At 35.1% G+C, this 26,874-nt stretch overlaps 1 protein-coding gene across 1 annotated transcript in view; it reads right to left on the minus strand.

The window, feature by feature from the left end:
* Window positions 1-3,374: 3,374 nt before the first annotated feature.
* The window catches only part of ABCE1 (ATP binding cassette subfamily E member 1), a 49,949-nt gene continuing 26,449 nt past the window's right edge, over window positions 3,375-26,874 (minus strand). Inside the window, exons 4-18 of the mRNA XM_047798203.1 lie at window positions 22,355-22,452; window positions 21,244-21,361; window positions 20,739-20,876; window positions 20,382-20,451; window positions 20,066-20,162; window positions 19,085-19,174; window positions 13,483-13,604; window positions 10,681-10,902; window positions 9,157-9,216; window positions 9,011-9,069; window positions 7,766-7,876; window positions 7,545-7,687; window positions 7,299-7,421; window positions 5,472-5,583; window positions 3,375-3,894 (exon numbers count right to left, since the gene is read on the minus strand). Coding sequence (XP_047654159.1) covers window positions 3,847-3,894; window positions 5,472-5,583; window positions 7,299-7,421; window positions 7,545-7,687; window positions 7,766-7,876; window positions 9,011-9,069; window positions 9,157-9,216; window positions 10,681-10,902; window positions 13,483-13,604; window positions 19,085-19,174; window positions 20,066-20,162; window positions 20,382-20,451; window positions 20,739-20,876; window positions 21,244-21,361; window positions 22,355-22,452 — 1,611 coding nt within the window. The 3' untranslated portion in view covers window positions 3,375-3,846. The remainder of the gene's footprint in view (window positions 3,895-5,471; window positions 5,584-7,298; window positions 7,422-7,544; window positions 7,688-7,765; window positions 7,877-9,010; window positions 9,070-9,156; window positions 9,217-10,680; window positions 10,903-13,482; window positions 13,605-19,084; window positions 19,175-20,065; window positions 20,163-20,381; window positions 20,452-20,738; window positions 20,877-21,243; window positions 21,362-22,354; window positions 22,453-26,874) is intronic.

Consider the following 26,874-nt stretch of genomic DNA (forward strand, 5'->3'; position numbering starts at 1 on the left):
ATTGCTGGATCATATGGTAGTTCTATATTTAGTTTTCCAAATATAGCAACAGTATGGTAGCTCCATACTGTTTTCCATAGTGGTTGTACCAATTTACATTCCTACCAACAATGAAGGAGGGTACCCTTTCCTTCACACCTCCCTAGAATTTATTTGTTGACTTGTTAATGATGACCCCTCTGACCTGTGAGAAGTGGTAACTCATTGTAGTTGATGTTGAACATTTTTTCATGTGTCTGTTGCCTATCTAATATGTCTTCTCTGGAGAAATGTTTACTTAGGTATTCTGCCCATTTTTCAGTTGGGTTTTTTTTTCTTTTTTCTTTTGCTGTTGAGTTGTATGAGTTGTTTGTGTATTTTAGAGATTAAGCCCTTGTTGGTTTCATTGATTGAAATTATTCTCTCCCATTCTGCAGTTGTCTTTTTGGTTTCTTTTGCTATGCAAAAGCTTGTAAGTTTAATTAGGTCCCATTGGTTTATTTTTGTTTTTGTTTCTATTGCTATGGAAGACTGACCTAATGAAACAATTATACATTAATGCCAGAGAATGTCTTGCCTATGTTCTCTTCTAGTTTTATGGTGTCTTATGTTTAAGTCTTTTATCCATTTGTTTACTTTTGTGCATTGATTTACATGCAGCTCTCCAGTTTTCTCTTGCTGAAGAGAATCTTTTTCCCATTTTATATTCTTGCCTCCTTTGTCAAATATTAATTGACCATAGATATTTGTTTTTTTCTGGGTTCTCTAGTCTGTTCCATTGGTCTGTATGTGTTTTTGTACCATTACCACATTGTCTTGATTACCAATCCAGGAGCATGGAATATCTTTACATTTCTTTGACTCCTCTTTAATTTCCTTGATTAATGTTTTATAGTTCTCAGCATATGTCTTTCACCTCCTTGGTCAGGTTTATTCCTAGGTATTTAATTATTTTGGGGTGTGATTTTAAAAGGCATTGTATTTTTATATTCCTTTTCTAATATTTCATTGTTAGTATACAGAAATGCAACCAATTTCTAAATTTTTGGCATTTTCCTTTTGTCACCTCATAGGCATAAAACATCCACAGAAAGCAGTACCAGTTCCTTTTACTAGGAAAGCAAAAGGGCTTTCATAAACACCAAAAGACTTCTTTCAGCTTATTGTCTAGAACTCGGTCAACATGGCAAGCCAGGCTGCAAGAGACCAGGAAAACATGAAAATAAATGACACCATGGTCTTAGCCCAATTATGATCTGCCATCTAGAGATGGGCACTCAGTCTACACCCTATCAAACTGGAAAGGAAGGAGGTGCTGGTGAGTAATAATGAACGATAAAAATATATAAGCTGCAGAGTGCTGCTACACTGATACTTGTTTCACTAACTTGTTTTACTGTCTTGTCAATCCCTACTTGGAGCATGTAAAAACCTCTACTTTAAATCTTGTCCACTACACTCTGCCTATAGTCAGCCTTTCCTCTCACTAATCTCTCCAATGCCCATGCTGACTTGTCTCTAACCCAGGATGTATTCTCAATTACGTGGATTATTTTACCATTTTTACTACAGTAGGTGCTATTTTCCCCTGGACCTACCTCCTTCATGTATCCCTTTGTGACTTCAACCCAGAACTATTATTTATTGAGCCCCTTGGTGCTCATACTACACCAGCCACATGGTTAAGTTAAGGGCTTGACATACAAGTATCTAAAATGCTAATGAATATGAATGAAATTACAGAACCGAGTAGTTAGCCAGTCTTCCTACAGGAACACAAAACCTCATTCATTTGAATTCAGTAGGCAAACCACATGTCAGACACTGAACTACACATTGAACTGTAAGCAAGAGAAAGAAGGTAATGGCCTTCAAGATGCTAAAGTCTGAAACTAGGTTAACTTAAACTGCACAGATACACTACACTATACTGCTGTACACTAGGTTGTCTATAAACAGCTGATATGTTAAATACAAAATTCAAAAGATAATGGGTGTATGTCTCTTTTCTGCCCTCTTAACCATTAAGTTGTGCTTCCTAAAAACATTGTTTCTTGAATATCATTTTATATTTTCATATAAGCAGTGGTGTATTATATCTCATTCTTTTTTAACAGCTAAATCTGCACTAATGTATTTGAGCTGGTAACAGATTTCATGTAAAAAACACTTTGATATGTGTGAAAAATACAGTTGACATATATTTTACCATCAATGTAAGCAAAACTACGCTCTTTATCAAATATTTTTGAAGAACATAGGAATCAGAAAATAAAAGTTTTTGTCTTATTTTATTCAATATATTTGAAATAATCATTCACAAATTTAACCTATCATTAAAAATAGGCACTACTTACTTTAGTATAATCCCAATTATGTACAAAACAAACCCTTTACATATTCACACTTATTTAAGTGCACAGAAAAAAAGCATGAAAGAATATATATTATTAAACATAAACACCAGTAACCTTTGGGAGGGTAAAATGATGGGAGATCATAACTATTCCATATATTTCTATTATCTGAATTTTTCTGTACAACAATATGTATTTATGGATTACGCATATAAATTAATTTTTAAAAGGCCTAATGGGGTCCATTAAACCATATTTCCTATCCACTGTCTGCATATTAAAGCTTCTACTGTTTCAAGGAGCTCTAAAAGTCTGTTCAATTCTAATTTTCCTAAACTCTTTTCCTCTTTGTACTGTAAGTTCCAGTTCAGTGCATTAGTCAGATGTATAACTGAAAGTGGTTTGACACCATAGGTCTCCCACTGTTCAAACTTAGGAACTCAAAAAATTTGGATGACTTTTTAGAACTCCTGCTACAACGCTATTTAAAACTAAAAATTTAGATAATATCCTCTATATCTAAACTTAGAAATGAACATATTTGGTACCAAGGGTTACTTTGTATTGCTATCTGGAAACACTACATTAATGTTGCCTTTATAAGTGGCTCACAGTCCTTGGTTGCTCATCAGAAATCTGTGGAAGTTTACAAAGACAGAGATGCTTAGGGACCAACTCTGCAGATTTTGAGCTTGTACTGTACTGTAATTTTAAGGGAAACAAATCATCTTTAAAATGCTTTTTCCTAAATCTTTATCAGTGATTATGTAAAGGCATGTTTATAGAAAGACATTACCTTGAGGATAATTACAGAATATTACCTTAGGGAATTTATGGAGTAAAGTTTTTTGGGAGAAGGGGAGAGAGGAGGGTGGGATAGAATGTTTTGATAAAGATATTCAAAAGCACCGAAAACACTGTAAAATGCCAAAGATGGTTAATAAATAGTCTTTTTCCAGAAGTGGTGTTTTGGTAGATCATATTCCTTTGAAAGCCTAAACACACTAATAATTTAATGCAAAGAATAAAACAAATATATGTAATCCTGATGTTTATTTATCAAATTTCACCAGGGGACTCGCCGACTGGCTTTTAAAATAAGGGAAGTTTCATTATAGTGGCATATTTGGCAAACAAGGTAAGTACAGAAACCTTTTGCAAGATTTTTAAAAGGGGGCAACACTGGTCAGCATTTGGTACATGAATATATAATACACCTACTGAAAATCTTCTCATACATCATGAAAACTTGGAGGTAATTTGTATAGCCTGAAATGTCTTCATTTTAGAATGTTATGCACAAAAAGGGCCTTATCATCAAGAACAGAAAAGTGGCATTTTCTGTATTCAGAGTGTAATTTACTGCACAACTGGTTTTTGAAGTTACAATAAGTAATTATACTTCAAGCTCCAGAGCATGTGAGGCATAAAACCTGATTTAAGTTTTATATGACAAAAATCCCCCAAAATGTTTTTTAATAAATGGCTTATTGATATCCTTAGATTCACTCTAATCATCCAAGAAAAAGTAGTTTCCACTCTTCTTTTGTTCTACATCCTAAAAAATAAAACAGAAGCAACAAAAATCAACACCATCCTCCTTTATGTAGGGGTAGATTTTCACCCACAGTATTATTTAGCTGTTTACAATCCTGTCTGTTCAGTTTCCTCTGCACTCACTAGCTGTTTCTGGATATTCCTGGTTCCACTACTTAAAGGTAAGATAACTACCTCTGCTACCCACTCCCTACAATCCCAACACCTTCCTTGGTCCATCTCACACAAAATTCCTTTACATAAAATACTACTACCCCCAGAAAAACTATTAAATTCCATCATTTTAACTTTAGGCTCCTGATAAAAAAGTATCACTGTCAGTTTCTGCCTATTACACAAAAATGTATGTGAAAATATTTTTTCCCCGTACTGTTTACGGACTGGCTGGTAATGAATGATAAATCTACCTACTGACCTAGCCTGCTCCCTTACTAGAATTAAAGTATGCCTGTCTAGGATGAGTGGTTATAGAGAAAATGATGAAAAGGTATACCTGGGGACTGAACAATGAGTCTCTACACAAGAAAACTACAAAGTATTTGTAATGCTTCAGAAGAAATTCTTATGAAAAGTAAGCTGTGCGTACTAAGTGTTCTAGATCTCAGTCCTCTCTTCTGCTTTGTATGCTTTTTCAAAACTGAGAAAACTCTTCAGTTTTAACACTTGCCATCTCATTATCCTGGCCAGAGAGTAACGTAAATCATTTATAAACAAAAGATATACTGATGACTCAGGGCATCCAGACATCGTGTTAGGTGCTTAAGAATACATGATGTCCATCATGACCTTGTCTCTGCCTTCCAAGAGCTCACAGTTTAGTAGCAAAGCTAGAGGAGTACAAATATGAAAACAATAAAATCTAGTAAATACTACAGGAATGTGTATAACATACTTCCAAAGATTCTGAGTATTAAGGATGCTGGCCAGAGGGCCATGAAATATAAAGAGCATTTCAAAGCATCACAGGAATACTAGAAACGCAGAAATTTTTTTTAGGAGTTCATTTTTTTTCTTGTTTTGAGCAATGAAGAAATGAATGACTTCTAAAAACCGTATTTTACAGGCTATATCAAGTGTTGGGTGCACAAGTATTTTATATATCACAAAGAGTACATTATCAATTTAACTGACAAAACGTTTTTTTCATTGTTCAGATTTTAATGCTCATTGAAGAAGCTTGTTTACTCTTAAGATAAACATTTTAATCATGTTATTACTTTTGTTCATGCACAAAAAGAAAAATGTTTAAGGTGTGTATAATGCGTAAATGTGTAAGAAAAATCAGTTAAGGCATCTGTAAAAACTTGTTTCAGTGGCCAATCTTTCTGAAGACATTTTAAATGGCAATTAAACTCAACACAAGTAGTACAACAGTGGGTGCAAATCAAACAATGCAGTACAGCAGCTGCATCACAACTGCTGCCTACAAGACTGCCATCAGATTCTAAAATGCGAATTAAATCTATGAATTAATGAAACGATCTAGATTTTAACAAAATGGCTTTCAATTTGAAACATGCTTTTCAGTTATTTACAGTAAGAAGTTATCCACGATTTAAGATAAAATTTTCTACATACCTTAATTGAATTGAGTTTGTTTATTCTTGGCCTATAGTTGTTTGGATCTCTTCTGAATGTAATTTCAAGCTGAGACAGAAATTTATTCATGCCAGCCAAAAGGGTTTGAGGACTAGGGGAAAAGTAAAATTTATTAATTGTGACTGAATTTTACCCCCACCTCCCAATTTACTACTTTTTGTGGGATGAAGAGTATTAAGAATCACTGCTCTGGAGTTCCTGTTGTGGCTCAGCAGAAAAAAACCAACTAGCATCCATGAGGATGCAGGTTCAATCCCTGGCCCCACTCAGTGATATAAGGATCCAGCACTGCTGCAACTGCGGTGTAGATGGCAGCTACAGGTCTGATTCAACTGTAGCCTGGGAACTTCCATGTGCCTCACCTGTGGCCCTTAAAAAAACAAAAAGCAAACAACAAAAAACCACTGTTCCCTTAACTGCCCAATCATAAGTCATCAGGATACTAGTGTAACACAGTGCATTGTAAATTCTATTTTCAGAAATGTCTTTGCTTGAATTTTATAGTTTGGCTCAAATATTTTTGTGCAAAACACACACAGCTCTAAGTTTCTGATCTGAAAAAAGAAACATTTAGATGGAAGTACTACCTTATTTTATATTTTATTTTTTGGCCACCCCTGCAGCACATGCAAGTTCCCAGGTCAAGGATCAAATCAGAGCCAGAACTTCGACCTATGCCACAGTTGTGGCACCTTATTATTACTGACCAGGGCTGGGGATCAAACTGGTGCCTTCAACAGAGACAAGCCCAATCATTACTGCACCACAGTGGGAACTCATTAAGTACTACTTTAGAAAAACAAATTATCTGATTACAGAATGTCAAATCTAAGATTTCTAGGAGAAAAGAGAATTTAAAAGGTAATATTTATATTTGAAATCTGGCACTGAAGGGAATAGTTACAACTTTTTAGTAATAACTCCTTAAATCTGTATACTTTATTCATCTTTTCTCATTCAAATTAAGTTATCATGCTAAATCATATCATGTGGAACATTTTAGGCATTTTGTAAACATAAAGAGAGGATCATTATTTTAAAAAATAGCTTTATATATCTCTTTATATATGAGAAATTTCCCTCTCACAGAAGTATATTTTCAATAATTGATACAACAAATTTTAAATGGGGGGAGGGGATTCTGAGCTTAGTACTTTTATTTCTTGGATGAATTATTCAAATACCTCCATTCCTTCCTGAGTCATAAGACATTATGTTTGAATCACATCAAACTGACTGAATATCAGTAATTTTATATGGTTTAACCCAATAAGGTTTTAGCACTAAAAGTATAAGAAATTTCTCATAAACAAAACTATAAGTTAGGCTTCTTTATATTATGAGTGTTCTCAATCAAGCCAATAAGGAAATATAAGAAAAAAAAAGGGAGGGGAGAGATAAAATCATTTTTAACTCTGCTATATGTTAATATGAGATTATTTGGGGGTGTAGTAAGCTTTAATACTAGAACTATAAGTTGGGCAAATCATTTAACCTAATCCAAATAATAAAGCAGATAAAACCTAATCTGAAAGAAAAGGTGATGGGTGCAAAGCCCTGCATGCTTATTCCCCTGGATTAGGAGTTCTATATTATAGTCTAAAAACTGCTATTCTCCCCAGCGCCATCTGGTATTGGATACAAAGAATTTGGGAGTTGTAAAATCATTTCTAAAATTTGGGGTTATCTCTTATTAAAAATCAAAATGGTATGACTAATGTTTATAGCTTACTGGAAAGTTTAAGATAATTTTCTAATTGCTGGAATTTATAATTAGGTTTGAATAAGCTTAGAATGTCGTTTTACCTGTTTGCAACTGTATTCTTAGATGGAATACCATCAAAAACAATGACTCGATCTGCTAGATAGGTGGCCATGATGAAGTCATGTTCTACAACAAAGGCTGTCTTCTTAGCATGGAGTATAAAACTAAAACACATAATTTTGAAATCTTTTAGTTTTGTATCATCAAATGCTCAAATGCTATTATTAAACAGAGATGTTTGCCAGTATACACCACCAAAAGTAATACTTTTATATGTGGGTCATTACCGTTTGACAACTCGAGCAGCCATTAATCTCTGTTCAGAATCCAAATATGCAGATGGTTCATCAATTAAATAGACATCAGCAGGTTTGCCCAAACAGAGAGCTAAAGCTACTCGCTGCAGTTCACCACCAGATAAGGTCTGAACCTATTTGAAGAAATTTAGTAAATCATGTATAGAAATATAAAGTTTAAAACAATAAAATGATAAATTATTTTAGAGTACCTCTTGATCAATAATGTTTTCAATTTGCAGAGGCTTCATTACATCAGTCACAAATTGTGGATGAGTGTAAGCATCTCTTATCTTTTCATGTAGTAGCTGTCGAACACTGCCCTGTTTTTAATGGAAAAGTACTAAAATTTTATTTTGGTACAGAACTCTAATTATGAGTCCTAACCAAGTTAAGCTTCTACAGCAAAAGTATATCAATTTGCTATCAACAGATATTAATAGCATTTTTACGTTATCCATCAGCTAGAGCAGGTTTGGAGATTTTTAAAATTAAAAACTCATCATGACCAAGAAGTTTATAATCTTAAAAGTTGAAAACAGTAAATGATGAATGTGTCAGGAGAGAAGTCATTTGAGAATAGGAATAGTTCTAAAAGGTCAAGGTCAATATGGGTTTCAAGTAATCTTAGGCAATCAGTAAAATTAACACAAAACACACAATAATGAAACAGGGATGAATTTAAGATGCCCTTGTTATTTGAGGAGGACTGAATTTGAGAATTGCCAGCCCATCTCTAATATTCCTAATATCATGAGTACTGAGTATAGATACTGTAGTGCATTATGACAGTTGCAGAAACTAAATGAGGTTAATCTCATGTTTTGTTTTTCTTTTAAATTTCCTTTAGGGCCACATCCACAACATGTGACGGTTCCCAGGCTAGGGGATGAATCAAAGCTACAGCTGCTGGCCTCCGCTACAGCTGCTGGCCTCCGCCACAGCCACAGTAATGCCAGATCCGAGCTGCATCTGTGACCTACACCACAGCTCATGGCAATGCCAGATCTGTAACCCACTGAGTAAGGCTGGGGATCGAACCTGTGTCTTCATGGATATCACTTAGATTTGTTTCCATTGAGCAATGACAGGAACTCCTCTTTGTCCATTTTTAAATTAAGGTGTAAGAATTCTTTACATATTCTGAATATAAGTATGTTATTAGATACATGATTTGCAAGCAGTTTCTCCAATCCTGTGAGTAGCCTTTCATTTACTGGCAGCACCAAAACACATTAGTGTTTCTGAAGATTTATTTTGAGACCTTAAAAGAGTTTTCCTAGAGTGGAAATGAATTTATAAGACTGTCATAATCCTAATATCCTCCTTAGCCATTTCATTACACCTGTACAGAGACTAATTTGGCAAAGAATTCTGATATAGCACAAGATTAATGCTCTAGGTATATATATGTATAAACTTTTCTTTAATAACAAGATAACAATGTAATAACTCACAGTTGATTTGGGACTGATTTTCTGTGGCTTATAACTGACATTTAGAACTGGTACTTCCCCTGCAAAATAATGCAAATAAAAAAAGACACTGAAAACTGAGTTTACTATGTGGAAAGAGTAAAAACACTCAATATTAACAACAGTACCTCCTTCATCGGGTTTAAGTCTTCCAGCAAGCATTCTGATAAACGTCGTTTTACCAGTACCTGGCAACACAACATACAACAAATTTCCTTGAAAGATGCTTTACATTTATAGTAAATCACTATGTACTACTGGGTTTTAACTGAGAAATCAGTTTTAAAGATAAACACTAACATTACTGAATTCTGAAGGTTATACAGAAAAATACTTCAACTTCAGGACTCACCTCTCAAGTATTACTCTGAACTAATAGACTATTTAAAGCTTATACTGGCCATTTTAATAAATGATGGGTCTATAAAGTTTAAGGCTTGGGTTAGTTCTTGAAAGGCTTACTTACCTAAAATATCAATGCAAACAATTTATTGTTAAGACAATACAATACTGTTATGATTGATATCATCCTAAAACATCCATTTTCATGAAACATTTAATTGTAACCCAGCTCAAAGTTCCAGTTAACTAAAAACTGATACTTGCAACAATTGTCATAAAACTTTTTTCTTTTATAATTTTGTTAAGCTGTAAGTACACAATTCAAATCTTCTAAAAATCATGAAAACACACCAGATATTTGATACTCAAATTCACTTCCTATCTATATTTATGACAAAAATCTAGTATTAAAAAATGCTGGTAATACAATTTAATTACAAAGATTAGCCTGAATTTAAAATAAAAGCTCCAAGTGGAGGAATGCAAGAATAACATTTTAAACTATTGCTTTAGAATTACCAATTTATCCTTTCCTTCCTATTCAGTTTCCAAGATGAATAAACGCCATTTGAAAAACAAGCTTAGGAAAAACATCTTGGAGTTCTGGTTGTGGCGCAGGGGAAACGAATCCAACTAGGAACCATAAGGCTGCAGGATGGATCCCTGGCCTCGCTCAGTGGGTTAAGGATCTGGCATTGCCATGAGCTGTGGTGTAGGCTGCAGACTCAGCTTGGATCTGGCGTTGCTGTGGCTGTGGTGTAGGCCAGTGGCTACAGCTCTGATTAGACCCCTAGCCTGGGAACCTCCATATGCCTTGGGTGCCGCCCTAAAAAAGCAAAAAGCAAAAAAGAAAAAACATCTTATTTTCACTGACGGTTATAAAACATAAGAAATGTGGTTAATGAATCCGACTAGGAACCATGAAGTTGCGGGTTCGATCCCTGGCCTTGCTCAGTGGGTTAAGGATCTGGTGTTGCCATGAGCTGTGGTGTAGGCTGCAGATGCGGTTCGGATGCCGAGTTGCTGTGGTTCTGGCGTAGGCCAGTGGCTACAGCTCTGATTAGACTCCTAGCCTGGGAACCTCCATATGCCTCAGGAGCTGCCCTAGAAAAGGCAAAAAAAAAAAAAAAGAAATGTGACTTTGATTGAATGACAGTGAGATTAAATCACATATTGTCCCAACATGTGAACTACACCTAAAATGTAGGAATTCAATCCAGCTCCCAGACTCGGTTTTTTACAGTAATTAAAACTCAGTAACTGGATAAATAGCACAGATTTTCAAATATCACGAAATAAGGGAAACTTACCATTTTCTCCCAACATGACCATGATTTCAGAATCTGTAAACTCTCCAGCTACAATAGCTAGCTCAAACTCTCCCATCTTTTTCTTCATTCCGGGATATTTATACATACACATCTTTTTAACTTCTTCTTCATTTGCTGTCTCAGCCACTTTAAAAACAAGTGATGCATCTCTGAATCTCAAGTTTTCTGTTGGAACGTAGCCATCCAAAAAAATGTTTATGCCTGTTTGAAAGTCATTAACAATAGATTAGTAAAGGTTAATTAAAGATTAAATTTTTTTTTTTTCTTTTTGCAGCATGTGGAAGTTTCCCAGCCAGGGAATGAACCTGTGCTACCACAGCAACCCAAGCCTCTGCAGTGTCAACACTGGATCATTAACCTGCTGTGCCACAAGGGAACTCCAACACTAAAAAGAAATTATATAAAAGCCAAAACCCTAGGCTCTCTTGGGAGCAATCTATGCATAGATTTAAATTTTTGTGCATTTATAGCATGCAGTGTGACAACATGGTGTTTCATGTACCTAATGCAAGTTTAAATAATTCATGCATATATACATGCCTTTATAAACATATATATACAAAGCACATCTTTTCATTTTGTGTTTTTATAGAACTTTTCCATCAGATTTTATGTAAAAGCCTTTGACATCATTTCTTCTATATTTTAAAATCAAAAACTGTAATTTTTCTCTAAAAAATGAAAAGTAGGTAAAATGGAATATTCCCATAGACTGACATTAAATAGAATAGTGTGGGAAATGATTTTTCATATGGATAATATGTTATGAGTATTCATTTTTATGTGAGATAGCACCATATGCTGAAGTTAGGATTTACTGCCTTTGTTTTCAGATTAATTTTGCAGGTTTCTAAGAAATTTATAATAACAAAACTACATTAAACTTTTTTGGCTTCACTGTACAAAGACAAACACCATTCTCTAAACGGATCTTAGTAACTGAGAGAAAAACTAACATATTTACACAAAAGTCCCTCCAAACTAGAGTTGTTAGATCCACAATGGCAGATGCACAGAAATGGAAAAGAGGATTCCTTGGGAAACAATGAAAAGATCTGTTTTTCAGTGTTTACAATATATAGAAGAAGTAAGAGAAGGACAGTAACTAAAGTTTTGGCAGGTCTTGAAAGTCAGTCTAAGGATTTTTCATTTCATTTATAATGAAGAAGCACATCTAGGACTTCTCAGCCTAGAACATACATGCTCAATAAATATTTGCTGACAGGATAAACTGATGCATTTATTCTGCCCAAGTTTGCATGTTTTTAAATCCTGAACTACTTAAAAATTATGAAGTTAAAAAAAGTAAAACCAAAAATAACTGCCTTAATAGTTCATAAAGAGCTTTTACATATACTGTGTTAATTTCTGTATGTTAAAAGAAAGTAGAAATGAAGATAGTTTGTTACTTACTTGAACTGTTTAACAGATGGGGTACATTAGAAAGCTTACCAGGAACCGTTTTTTGAACAGCATAGCCTTTAGACATGGCATTTATAACTGGAACTGTGAAAAGTGATTGCTAGGTACCCATGTCATTTTCAGTGTGATTCTAGAACTACTAAAGGCACAGAGTAGGTACTCAATAAATATTTGCTAAATGTGGAGAATGAAACATTAAGAACTGCTTCTGATAGCACTTCTTAAGACTAATGGAAAGAAAATTGGGCAGTCTTACAAAATTTTCCTTAAAATATGTATATATTTATCTGAAATGTACAAGTAAGATAAGTGATACCAATTCCTTCCCCACATTGTAAACTTATATGCTTAGAAATTAAAAAAGCTACCACTACCTTTTTATGCAGAATATGATGCAATAAAATTTTTTTCAAAAGTTTCTTAGGTAACTCAAAAATGATCACTTTGCAGAAACATCTTAAAAAAAAAAAAAAAAAGCCTGTCCAAACTAGGGAGCTACAAGGCTACATGAAGTTTTTCTTCAATAATACCATTTTTTTTTTCAAGATATGGACTAAGTAGTCCTTTTAGGTGCTCTAGATTGTCAGCTTTAAGGCACAGCTGGAGAAAAGAAATATAAGAAGTAAAAGTAGGAGTAAGAAAGCAGTAGAAGGAAGCAGGAAAGAAATTAAAAGGAAGAAGGCATACCAGGTAGGGAGTGCACTGATTTTGTTTCAGGAGCCACTTAGTGGTAGGCTAGTTTTTACTTTTGTCTAACTTGCTTAGATAGGGAAGAGACATGGATGGAAAAGAGAGGCCAGAGAGTCCCTCTTTCCTGAAAGTAGAAGGAATAAATGAAAATACACTTACTAGGCTATTTTACTAGAATTTTAGTCACTTACTAGATAGACTACACAATACTTCTTCTAAGACTTTTAGATAGTCTTAACTCCACAACTTAGGATACAGACTACAGGTAATTTGAAACATGAGAACAAGATAAGCACTAAATGAATTTTAAGAATTTTCCTACTGATATGGCAAAGATAAAACTGAAGACGACAAATATACAGTGATGCTGCAGAAGCCAAAATATAAAAGAAAATTTTAAAACAGTAAATAGTGAAATTGATAAAACATTTTACCCACAACAAAAACTTCTCCAAAACGAAATAGGTAATCTTTAAAAACTGGTATTTATAACCATACGTATATATATATATACACACACATATTCTACTGCAAGATTAAATTCCATGAGGCCAGAGGTTTGGATATATATTACAGCAATACCTAACTACTTAGTACCAATAATAATACATTTTCTAAGCATTAGAGTGAAAGAGAATATAGCATTGTGAAAATAGTTTTTCAAGTTACCTTCTCTTACACTAAAAGGCATAGTGACAACACCATAAGCACTTGGTACGCCATATAAACAGCAGATGAAGTCAGAGAGATAGTCTAAAACACTTAGATCATGCTCCACCACAATGATATATCTGAAAATCAATATAGATTTTTATTTTAAAATGTAACATAATTATATATTTAAATTAAAATTTAATTATAATTACAACTTTTACATAACTTTTTTTAGTACAGTGAAAATTTCAGGAAAATACACTAAAAAGTTAACTATAAAGACCATGTTAAGAAAGTTATAAAACATCTTCTTTAAATAACTCATTATTAAAATACACATTTCTTAAGTTGTTTTCCTTAATAAACTATAAGAAAAAAAGTTGACATGAAATAGTTTATGGGTATATGAAATAAATGTTTTGCTAATGAAAACATATAACAGAATTAAATCAGGCCTACTCTAAACTGTTTATTATGCTGTTCAACGTATGTCTTAAACTCTTCTACTTGTCCTGCCCCATATGCTAACTATAATAGGGGATATGTACAAAGTACAACAGAACCTTTTTAGCTGGGGAGACAGGAATAGATATGAAACAATACCACAACAGACTACAGAGCAAAACATGTTCTACAGATTAATAAAATCCAGTGAAGGTCAGAAAAGAAGATGAGTGTGTGTATTTGAGCATTTTATAAATGGGATGGATGGAATATGACATTTCAAGTGGTAAGAAAAAAGTATTGTTAATGTAGAAACTATTAGACAGTCATAAAACTTTAACGAAACATATTATTCTTATCTGACTTAGTTCAAGATGTTCAAAAAACAATGTCCTGCAGATGGCTCAAATTCCAGCTTAATTTATCAGCTTCCTGTATAAATGAAAACTCACCAACCATATTTTTACTGAAGGAATCATCACTCCCATAAAAAAAAACCCTCAATTTTCTTTGAAATGATCTATCATTTAAATTGTCAAGCGTGTCTAATTTATTCTTTTCTTTCTCTATCTAGATTCTAATCCAGGCTGCCATTGTATTTTTTTCAGTATTACTATAGGTTTTTAACAAATCTCATTTTTTCAGGTCCCCAGATGGGGCTCTTAGTTCCAAATGAAACAAATGACATCCTCAGACTTTAAGACCTTCCAAAACTTAAGCTACTACCGTTATCTTCCTCCATTAATGATGAGGTTATGTCCTGATAAACCATCGTAATTGGAAAATGCATTTAATGTGTCTAGTCTGCCTCAAATGTGCTCAGAACATTTATATTAGCCTACAGTTGGGCAAAATCAACTAACATAAAAGCCTATTTTATAATCACGTTCGAAAGCAGTATGAAAGTGAAAAACAATAGCTGTAAAGGTATTGGTTGTCTACCCTCATGATCATGTAGCCAGCGTGGAACTGTAGCTTGCTATCACTAAAGAATATCATACTGGCTATCACTAGACCAGGAAAATATCAAAAATTCAAAATCTGAAATACGGTTTTTACTGAATAAGTATTTCTTTCATAACATTGTAAAGCCCCCAAATCATTAAATTGACCCATGGTAAACTGAGGCCATCTGTACTTCTCTTACTTCACTTATATATATAGGATATACTGACAAATGGACCTTGTTTCCCGAAAAATCTACTTTTCTATACCTGTGTTATCTAAGGGCTGGTCTATCATCTAAATGATCTGCCTAAAATCCTCACCTGCTGAAACCCTTTCAAGTTCACATCAAATCCTACCTCCAGTAGGAACACTGTTCTTAATATGCAAGTAAACTTCATTTTCCCCCATTCCTGAACCCTCTGAACTGAGACTTTTATTATTTTTGAGTACTCCTACAACTTGCCCATAAACATCTTTGTGCTGGGCACCAATTATTTAATAAAGTTGTTGAATGACAAGATGAAGAATTTGAACTTAAGCTAACTGGCAATGGGAAAAATGACAGGTTCTTAAAAGCACTATCCAGTAGAAATTTCTATCATTATGGAAATGTACTATCTCTACACTGTCCCAAAGGGTAACAAGTAGCTACTTGGAATGCGGAACACTTAAAATATGACTAGTTTGACTAAAGAAATGAATTTTTAATTTCAATTACAATTAAAGTAGCAACATATGGCTAGAGCTACAGCACAGTTCTAGAATAGGAGAATGACATGAATAAGCATCATTTTGGAAAGACTGATTCAGCAAAAAACAGATTTTTTTTTTTTTTTAAAGGACGCTATCATAGTAATCCAGATCAGGTAGTTAAAGGAATTAAAAAAAAAGAGAGAACAAGTGGAACATAAAAAGCTAATATTAAGAAGAAATATTTCTACTATGACAGTGGCATAGCATCAATAAAGATGGTGAAATCACCCAAGTGAGCCAATACTCATCCTGCCTTGGTGTCTTTGTTGGCAATGTTTCCTTATTTGGGATAATTCTTTTTTACTATTAATATCTTCAAAGTGCGTTATGAGGTAGCATAGTATTTTTAATGTGCTTTGGAAAGAAGAAAAAAATCAGTCATGCCTCCTGCCTTTCCTACTTTCTAATGGAACTTTATAGAAGTCTGAATACAAGATTTAGGAGAGCCACTCAGTATTTTGAGGGTCTGGGGAGTTCCCATCATGGCGCAAACAAACCTGACTAGAAACCATGAGGTCGATCCCTGGCCTTGCTCAGTGGGCTTCAGATCCAGCACTGCTGTGAGCTGTGGTATAGGCCGCAGATGTGGCTCAGATCTGGCGTTGCTGTGGCTGTGGTGTAGGCGGCAGCTACAGCTCCGATTAGACCCCTAGCCTGGGAACCTCCATATGCTGCGGGTGTGGCCCTAAAAAGACAAAAAATAAATAAATAAAATTTTTTTTTTTTGAGGATTTGGGAACAAACAGTATCTGCTGCAAAATGAGAAATCTATGCTGCAAAAAAGTATAGCCTACACTCTATTTTGGGTTACGTGTTGTTGGTTTTTAATCTTACTGAAGATATTCTCTGAGGTCAAATTCTAGAAAACCTCTTGCATTACTGTTCCTCCCTCCAATGTTTCTTGTTTATTCAAGGATATAATCTTCAAAATCTTTTACAGCACTAAAGACTCAATGTGTGCCTTAACGTGTCATAGGACTTCAGGATATAGACATACTTCCAATAACTTTTTATTATCAGTCTATTACTACAAAGAGATTATTTTGACCCTATACCTATAAAAGACCCAGCACATCTGAGAAAATGTCTAACTTAATCTTATCTTCACTTTGGTCAAACTAACTTGCTTTGGCATGTTTTCCCTTTTACAGTTAGTTACTGCCTTCTCATACTAGAGGACAATAGTGATTTGGCTGAATATTTATACAATGAGACGTATGCTACCTGGTTGTAAACTATTATCCTTTCAGTTTTCCTTTTTATTGTGTTTAGAAAATTACTTGGTATTAAAAATTATGTGTGAAGGTTGATTTTATCTACATATTCAATTCAATAAAATAATATAAAAATGTTTTATAAAGAGGAACTAGGGTTGAGAAGCTATTGACTTGACTGCTTGTGTAGTCTTTAACCAGATTGTGAAGTCCCTAATACTAGAACCACATTTTATACTCTTAAATTCTCCGAAGAGCCTATCACAATGCCTTGGCCTATGTATGAAGTAAAAATTAAGGCTACTACTTGGCTCAACTAAGACTGTCTCTCTATCACTGATACTCTGTTTCACTTCAAAGCACATACATGGATCATTTGCTTCTTGAATCCAAGGAGTCAAGCTTTTCTTTTTTTAATACTCAATGAATTTAAAGTTTTTCAATTATGAAAAATTCTCTGCCATAATCTTTTTATGGCATTATTTTTCAGACTTCTATTAAGATATATAGATATATATAAATAGCCTCTCCATGTGTGTGAACCTCCCTTCTATATTTCAATCCCATTCCCTCTCTTCTATATTCTGGTTACTCAGATCTTTTCAAGCTTCTAATGTTCTTTTCTACAGTCCCTAACCTGTCTAATTTATTCAGTGAGTTTTTTTTTTTAAATACTTGATTTATAATGTTCTGTCAATTTCTGCTGTACAGCAAAGTGACCCAGTCTGTACAGTGCATTTTTAATGTCATGACAACACTTCTAATTTCTAAGTTTGTTTGGGTTTTAAAAACATTTACCTCTTGATTTTTTGTAGTATCACATTCTTAGAGTTTTAAATATTTCAATTATGCTTTAAATTATTTTAAATATTATTTTACAGTCTCTGAGAATATCACTTGAAGTTATTGAAGGTCTAAATCCTGCCGTTTGTTTTGTCTACTGACTCATTTGTAGACAGTTTCCTCCTCTTATTTATAACTCTGGTTTAAAGCTAATCTGCCTTTACCTGTAAAAATCCTGTGTGACCAGTGTTAAGGCCATATGCCTCTATAGCAGTTTTATATTTGTTTCTTCTAGGTACCATGATTCTAGGGCCCTCTTTTTATATTACTTTCTTACCATGGAGGGTCCTTAGATTCCCCTGATTACCTAAATTTCAATTCCACATCCATGTGAGCTGCTGGTCCCTAAATAGATCTGAAAGGGAGCCATCCCTCCATTCCCAATGAGCTTATTAGTGAGTGACAGGTATATGCTTCCTGGACATCTTCATGGGTTTGCTCTTTTGCTGAGAAGGCAGTTCTTTGAGAGCTCTGGCATTTTTATGTGATAATTCAATACAAGGCTGTGCTTCTTGCCCACAAGCGGTTGTTAAAACTTAAGACTTTTTATAGAGATGCGCAACATCCCTTAGGAAAAGCCATCCTTGTTTTCCCCCTTTAGAGTTCTTTCTTTGGTTTTTGATTCGTAACGTTCTTTTTTTTTTTTTTGTCTTTTTGCCATCTCTTGGGCCGCTCCCGTGGCATATGGTGGTTCCCGGGCTAGGGGTCTAATCAGAACGGTAGCTGCCAGCCTAAGCCAGAGTCACAGCAACGCAAGATCCGAGCCGCGTCTGCAACCTACACCACAGCTCACGACAACGCCGGATTGTCAACCCACTGAGCAAGGCCAGGGATCGAACCTGCAACCTCATGGTTCCTAGTCGGATTCGTTAACCACTGCGCCACAACGGTAACTCCCTGATTCATAATTTTCTTTTGCTCTCTTTTAAGATCAGCTATGAATTAAATCATTCATTAAGGAGAAAAACAGAAAATGCTTATACAAAAACTCCCTAGATTCTAGTCATAACTTTGCCATATGATAAATTTGAAACCTAGATCAAATAATTAGCTTTTCTGACCTTAAACTTCCTCATCTGCAAATCAGGGATACCACCTAAAGATTCTAACTTGCAAGATTACCGAGGCTCAAATGAGATAATGGGTTTAAAAACTCTGCAAACTACAAAAGCACCCTATAGACACAGGATGTTCTGATTGCTTAATAGAAGTTATTAAGAGTATTCTTAGGATCCCTGGAAACAGGCATGGTAGTAAAGGAATTCTGCATCTAGATAGAGGAAGGTAAATTCAAGCAATAACCAAGACAGAAAACACACACATGTATAGCACATTGATGGCCCAGAGTTTAATTTTTAGAAATCTATAAAACTCCTAAACAAAATAACACAGGCATATACCAAATCTGTACTTACCTATCTGGATTTATTAGAGATCGTATAGTAATAGCAGCCTTTAAACGCTGCTTGACATCTAGGTAACTAGAAGGTTCATCAAACATAAAACTATAAAAAATAAAAGCAAACATAGTAATTTAAAAGACAAAGATGATAAATCCTATCTTGCATGTCACTTTAAAGCACTGAAAAATAGTTTCTGATTTAACAACAATAAAAATCCCCTTATAATAACAAGAAGCCCACCCCATAATAGCAAAAACTTTTATAATCTGTTCAGAAATAGAAGAAAAAAAATCTTGACAAGCAGGACTGCATATCAAATCTGGGAAGAGACTCTCAGATTGGGCTAACTTACAAATTGTTACCTCATGAAAATATTCTGATAATATCCCAAAGTAATTCAGAGTGCTTTCCCACGAGTGGCTAAAGTCAGCTGCATTAAAACAAGTAAGAGTGTTTGGAAAGGAGGGCACTACACAGAATTAGAGAATACTTTGTGGAGAACTGCTAGCCTGCACTGGATGCCAGAGAAGTGCGGGAAAAAATGGGAACAGGAAATATCTGGGAGAAGAGAGGCACTAGAAGGTAGTAACTCATCTTCTTCACTTCCTTCTTCTCTCTCACACGACAGCCACACTGACTAGGATAACCTAAAAAACCTCATGCGCCACTGAGCTATTAAAAACCTTGCTAGGCTGGTTGGAGAGCTTATATCTTAAAAACTATCCTTCTTATGTACAGTAAGAATTTAAATAATAACTACCTTTGCATTAAAAAGCTCTGGAACCCATAAGTTGTACCTACCTAAATAACTCAATTTTTCCTCCTAAGGGACTAATAGGGGAAACGGGGAATGGAAGCACAATTGCTTCAACATCTTACCTCAAAGTAGACCTTAGATGCTTTATTTCTCTAAAAACCACTGCTTTATTAGCAGTATTATAAATAAAAATTCTAAAGTAAGGATAAAATGTACAAAAAGTGTAAATAACCTACATATCAGCTTTCTGTATGCAAACGACAGCACAAGCAAATCTCTGCAACTCTCCTCCTGAAAGATCTTCAACATTGCGTTCTTTTAGATGAGTTAAATCTACAAAAACAGAGGCATTGTGTTCAATGTTATTTTACTTACCTCTTCAGGGTAAAATGTATGTTGCACATCATTCTGTGATTCAGTTGAATTTTGTGTAACATAAAAATAACTATGACAATTACTAGAGATTTTTTCCATTTATTTCAGTAATCCATATAAAGGTATCTGAGCTAAGTATAGGGCCTATTAAAACCCATACACAAAATAAATACTTACCAAGCTGTTGACATACAATTGCTTGCGTCTTTGTTTCATCTTTTCGGTCCAAAATAGACCCCACTGTCCCCTGTCAAAATATATCAGAAATAGTTACTACTGGTCTCCTTCAATATTAAAATCCCTCCAATATCAGAGAGTCACAAAATAAAACAAGTTTACTCTTTTACATCTCCACTGATATTTGTAATGATTAAATCTCTCTTAAAAAGCAACTGATGGAATCCCCATGTGACATGGTGGGTTAAGGATGTGGCATTGCTTGAGTCACTGCCTTGGTGCAGGTTCGATGCTGAGCCCAGGAATGTCTGCATGATGCAAGTGTGGCAAACAACATCATCTAAAAGAGCAACTGACCTTTGCAGCCTTGGGAATCTGGTCTACATACTGAGGTTTGATAATGGCTTTTAGGTCATCTTCTAAAATCTTGGTAAAGTAATTTTGCAATTCAGATCCACGAAAGTAAGTCAAAATTTCTTGCCAATCAGGTGGATCCTAGAAATATATGTATAATGATCCAAACTTAATAATCCAATTACAGAGAGAATGAATGTTATACAAAATAGAACATATGTCCAAACATAATACTTCTGGCTTCTAAATTAATATCAGCGGTGAATTTAATTTCAAATCAAGGAACACTAATTCCTAATACTTTATGAAAGCTCAGAATTATCAATTAAGTAACATTAACAGATTTAAATACAATGGAAGGAGTTTGATTTACACAGTTTCTCAGCATTAATCCCATGCATAATCTTGAAAACAAGATCATTAAAAAATTAAATCACACATACACTCCCCTTTACAGCCTCATAAAACTGACCCAAGATATTCATTTTTATTAGGTGGTAATACATACATCATACTTTCCAAGGTTTGGTTTTTGCTTTCCTGCTAAAATTTTTAAAGCAGTTGACTTTCCAATACCATTAGTTCCAACTAATCCCAAAACTTCACCTGGACGAGGAATAGGCAACCTGTCATAATTGTACAAAAAGAATAAAACAACTAAGACTTAGGTAGAAAAAGCTACATAATGCCAGAATAATATATTTTAATGCACTTGCACTCCCCACATATCCATTAATAAGTCAAAAGCTATATGCCAGATATCACTGGCTGTAAGGGAAAAAAACCACAAGAGCAGCTAAGATTAACAAATAATTGTTAGAAATGCATTCATGACTGATACTTTTCTAAATTTTATTTATTCAATTTTCATTCAAAATCTATTCTAAACTAACAATTTCTCTTTACATATAAGGCTTAGTTTTAATGTATAATAAAATGCTTCGCTACAAAATTATAAAGGTGACATCACACTTTTTTTTTTGGCCTGACATTTACTTAAAAGGAGAGAAGTGCCACATCAACAAGAAATAATTTCACTTCATTCTCCCTGCTGCAGCAGGCCCCTTAAAGCTGACAGGTTAGGAAATACCTTTTTATTAGTTACATTTAGATTCCAAGATGCAAAACATTAGTGTTCATCAGATTAAAAACCACAAAAAGAACTTGTGAGACAATGTCCTGGTTCAGAGTAATATTTTCTGTAGACCATGAGATTAATAGATAAATAAAATCAAGACAAGTTCTCTTAAAAGTTATTTTGGGGTAAGAATATTAAAAGAAATGACTTTCACCCCCAGTTGTTTATCAGAATTACCCGGAAGCCTTTTAAACTTACTAAGGTCCAAACTGTACATCCAGAGAAAGGATATAATTCAATGGGGTTGAAACCTGGGTATTAGTAGTTTTACAAAGACCCTCGGATAATTTTAATCAGCTAGAATGAACCACTGATAATATGATTCTGCATGATGTTATAATATTTAATTAAAACACTCTGCTTGATGCAAAAGTTAATACAGTTTTTTTTTTTTCCTATTTTTGTATTTCTCAAAAAATTCCAAGTGTATTTTACACTGACTGAAGTAAAAATTTCATTGGAATTTAACTTGGAGATATACCTGTGAAGTTTGAAGGCATTGGCACAATATCGATGTGTCGTTTCTTTTTCCAAGTTGCTTGGTAAATTGACAATTGATAAGGCGCCAAAGGGGCATTTCTGTTATTTAAAGTAAAGAGTTTTGTGTTAATTTTTAGAAATGTACAAATGACTAAAGTGAACAGATTAAGAAACTTTTATATGTAATCTTCCAAATGTGAAAGTTTCACAAAGATGTAAAGTACTGTTCCTTTCCTTTCCTTAAAAAACACAAGTTCCTTGAAGGCAACAATCATTTCTAATAATTTTGTACTCTCCTTACTGACTGGCATAATCTTGGACATTTAATGTGTTTAATACTTACTGAAAAACCTTGGAGAACTGCAGAGGTTTTTTTTTTTTTTTCAAAGAATATTAGATAATTTTTTTGGGGGGGTGTCTTTTTGTCTTTTCTACGGCTGCACCATGGGATATGGAGGTTCCCAGGCTATGGGTCCAATTGGAGCTGTAGCTGCTGGCCTACACCACAGCCACAAATTCAGGATCAGAGCCATGTCTGTGACTTACACCACAGCTCAAGGCAATGCCTGATCCTTAACCCACTGAGCAAGGCCTGGGATTGAACCCACAACCTCATGGTTTCTAGTCAGATTCGTTAACCACTGAGCCACAACAGAAACTCCTGGATATGAGAATGTTAAAAGAAGATAAAATCTGGTTACTGAGCATACAATTCTATATTCAATGAATGAGAAATGCCTTCCCTTTATTTTCTTCTTCATGTCTTTGTATGTTTCCTTTTCTACCTCATGAAGTCCTTTAATGTCATGGATTATATCTTTCTTGGTCTAGTAATGTCCCAACAACAGCTAACATAATATTTGCATAGAGCAAGGACTCATGTCCTTCTGTGGTGACTTTTATCTATCCCATACGAAAAAAATGCTTTATATTTCAAATGAATAAATTAAAACAAAATTTATTTACAGAAAAACTTAAAAATAATAGATAACTATCAATTAGATAAATGTCTAAGCAACAAGAATGGCAAGAACTGGAAGGTCTTTTAAAAGTGGTAACGTGGGTAGAAAAACTTCTCAGAAGTATAGATAACTATAAAGGTACGACCAAAGACAATAACTTCAAATTAGAGATCTGTTTGGAAGAACTGTTCAATGAGCTCAGGAAACTAATTCCACAGTCACTGTATATAGGGTAAGCCCAAATCAAAAACACAAAACAGGAGTTCCCGTCATGGCGCAGTGGTTAACGAATCCAACTAGGAACCATGAGGTTGCGGGTTCGGTCCCTGCCCTTGCTCAGTGGGTTAACGATCTGGCGTTGCCGTGAGCTGTGGTGTAGGTTGCAGACGCGGCTCGGATCCTGCACTGCTATGGCTCTGGCGTAGGCGGGTGGCAACAGCTCCGATTCGACCCCTAGCCTGGGAACCTCCATATGCCGCGGGAGCAGCCCAAAGACAAAACAAAACAAAGCAAAACAAAACACAAAACATTCACTAAAACCAAAAAGAAGAAAACACAAGCATAAAATAAAAAGAAATCATCACACACACACACACAAGCAACAAAGAAGAAACAGAATTAACTGGAAAAAATGGTTAAAATGGCAATAAATGCGTATCTATTAATAATTACCTTAAATGTTAATGGAATAAATGCTCTAATGAGAAGACACAGAATGGCAGACTGGATTTAAAAACAAGAGCCTACAATATGATGACTACAAGAGACATACTTTAGGGCAAAGGACACACAGATTGAAAATGAGGGGATGCAAAAAGATATTTCATGCAAATGCAAACAGAAAGCAGTAATTGCAACATTCCTATCAGACAAAATAGACTTTAAATCAAAGGCCATAAAGGAAGATAAAGAAGGACATTGTTTAATGATAAAAGGATCGATTTAGGAAGAGAATATTACACTTGTCAACATACATGCACCTAATATAGGAGCACCCAAATACATACTAATACTAATAGACATAAAACGAGAAATTGATGGGAATAAGAGTAGGAGACATTAACACAATGGACAAATCCTCTAGACAAAAAACAAAAAGGCTACAAAGATTCTAAATGTAAAAAAATAGAACAGTTAGACTTAAGCAGCATTTTCATGATGTTACATACAAAACCACCAGAATATACGTTTCTTTTCAAGCGCACATGGAACATTCTCCATGACTGACCACATACTAGGGCACAAAACAGCCTAAACACATTAATCTTTCTTAATTTTTTTGCTTTTTAGGGCCATAACTGCGGAACTTCCCAGGCTAGGGGTTGAATTTGAGGTATAGCCACAGCCAGGCCAGATCCAAGCCATGTCTGTGACCTATGCCACAGCCCACAGCAATACCTGATCCTTAACCTACTGAGTGAGGCCAGGGACTGAACACGCATCCTCATGGACATTAGTCAGATTCGTTTCCACTGAGCCATGACGGCAACTCCCCTACACACATTTAATAGCATAGAAAACATCTCAAGATCTTTTTTGACCACAATGGCATTAAATGAGAAATCGACCATAAAAAACATTAGAAAAAAAAAAAGATAGAGACTGAACAATACGCTACTTAAAACAGTCAACGATTAAATCAAGGAGGAAATTAAAAACTACCTTGAGACAAATGATAATGGAAATATACAAAATCTATGGGATGCTGTGAAAGCAGTTCTTAGAGGGACGTTTATAGTGATATAGGCCTTCCTCAAACAAAACAAAAAACACCAAGGAAAATCTCAAACACTTTAACTGGAGTTTCTGTTGTGGCTCAGGGGTAATGAACCCGACTAGTATCCATGAGGATGCAGGTATGGTCCCTGGCTTTGCTCAGTGGGTTAAGGATCTGCATTACCATGAGCTGTGGTGTAGGCTGGCAGCTACAGCTCTGATTTTGACCCATAGCCTCGGAACTTCCATGTGCTGCAGGTTCTGTCCTAAAAAGTCAAAAACGAAAACAAAATAATCTAACCTACCACCTAAAAGAATTAGAATAAACAAGACCTAAAGTCAGCAGAAGGAAATAATAAAGATAAGAAAGGAAATAATTAAAATAGAGATTTGTGTAACAATAGAAAAATTCAATAAAACCAAGAACTGGTTCTTTTTTTTTTTTTTAAATAATTTTTCTTATTTTCCCACTGTACAGCAAGGGGGTCAGGTTATCCTTACATGTATACATTACAATTACATTTTTTCCCCCACCCTTTCTTCTGTTGCAACATGAATATCTAGACAAAGTTCTCAATGCTATTCAGCAGGATCTCCTTGTAAATTTATTCTTTCTTTTTTCTTTTTTTTTAGAAGTGGTTCTTTAAGAGGGTACACAACATTAACAAACCTCACCAAGACTTAGAGAGAAAACCCAAATAAATGAAATAAGAAATGAAGTGAGTCCTGGCTTGTTCCACTGGTCAAGTGCCAGCTCTCCCAGGGGCCTGTTCCAGAGGTCAAGGTTTTGACAGCAGGAGTATGAACAACGACAGAGAGACATGGAATTTAAGGAATGTTGCTGCTGGCCTACAACTTACACGACAGTCTCCTATCCTGAAAACAGAATTCTACCTGGAAAGAGCATTCTATTTGGAGGCAGCATTCTAGGATGCTACTTCACACCCATCTGTGGAAAGTTATATACTGCAAAGAAACTGTGTCATGAACTTTTACATCTAAAACATTACCTAAATTCTCAAATATATCTGGGCCCAAGATTTCAGTAAGACCTATACTAGCTACTTGTCAGCCCTGAAGCTTTGTTAAATAAAAGTTAAAAGAAATGATATAAAAAGGTGGAGTAGGAATTCCTGTTGTGGCATAGCAGGAAAGAATCCTACTAATATCTATGACGATTTGGGTTTGATCCCTTGCCTTGCTCAGCTGGATGGGTACCCGTATTGCCATTAGCTGTGGTGTGGGTCGCAGACGCAGCCTGGATGCTGCGTTGCTGTGACTGTAGTATATAGGCCAGCAGCTGTAGCTCCAATATGACCCCCAGCCTGGGAACTTCCATATGTTGTGGGTGTGCCACCCTCCCGCCTCAAAAAACTGGCAAAAAAATGCAGAGTAAAAGGACTTGAGCTCAACCTCTTCACGAAAACACCAAAATCACAATTAACTCCTGAATAATCATTGACAAAAAATACTGGAACTGGAGTTCCTATTGTGCCTTAGAGGTAATGAACCCAACTAGTATCCATGAGGATGCAGGTTTGATCCCTGGCCTCGCTCAGTGGGTTAAGTATCCTGTGTTGCCGTGAGCTGTGGTGTTAAGTTGCAGATGTAGCTCAGATCCCATGTTGCTTTGGAACCAAGACCTAGCCCCACCCAATAGGCTGCAGGCTCCAGAGCTGGAATGCCTCAGGCCAAACAATCAAGAGGGTAGGAACATAGCTCCATTCTTCAGGAGACAGGCTGCCTAAAGTTGTCATAGGCTTGAAGCTGCCTCTAAACCCCTGTCCACAAAATAGACAAGTGCTAGCTGCACCCACCAGTTGTCGGGCAACAGTCCCTCCCA

This window comes from Phacochoerus africanus, chromosome 10 (assembly GCF_016906955.1).
Source record: "Phacochoerus africanus isolate WHEZ1 chromosome 10, ROS_Pafr_v1, whole genome shotgun sequence".
NCBI lineage: Eukaryota > Metazoa > Chordata > Mammalia > Artiodactyla > Suidae > Phacochoerus > Phacochoerus africanus.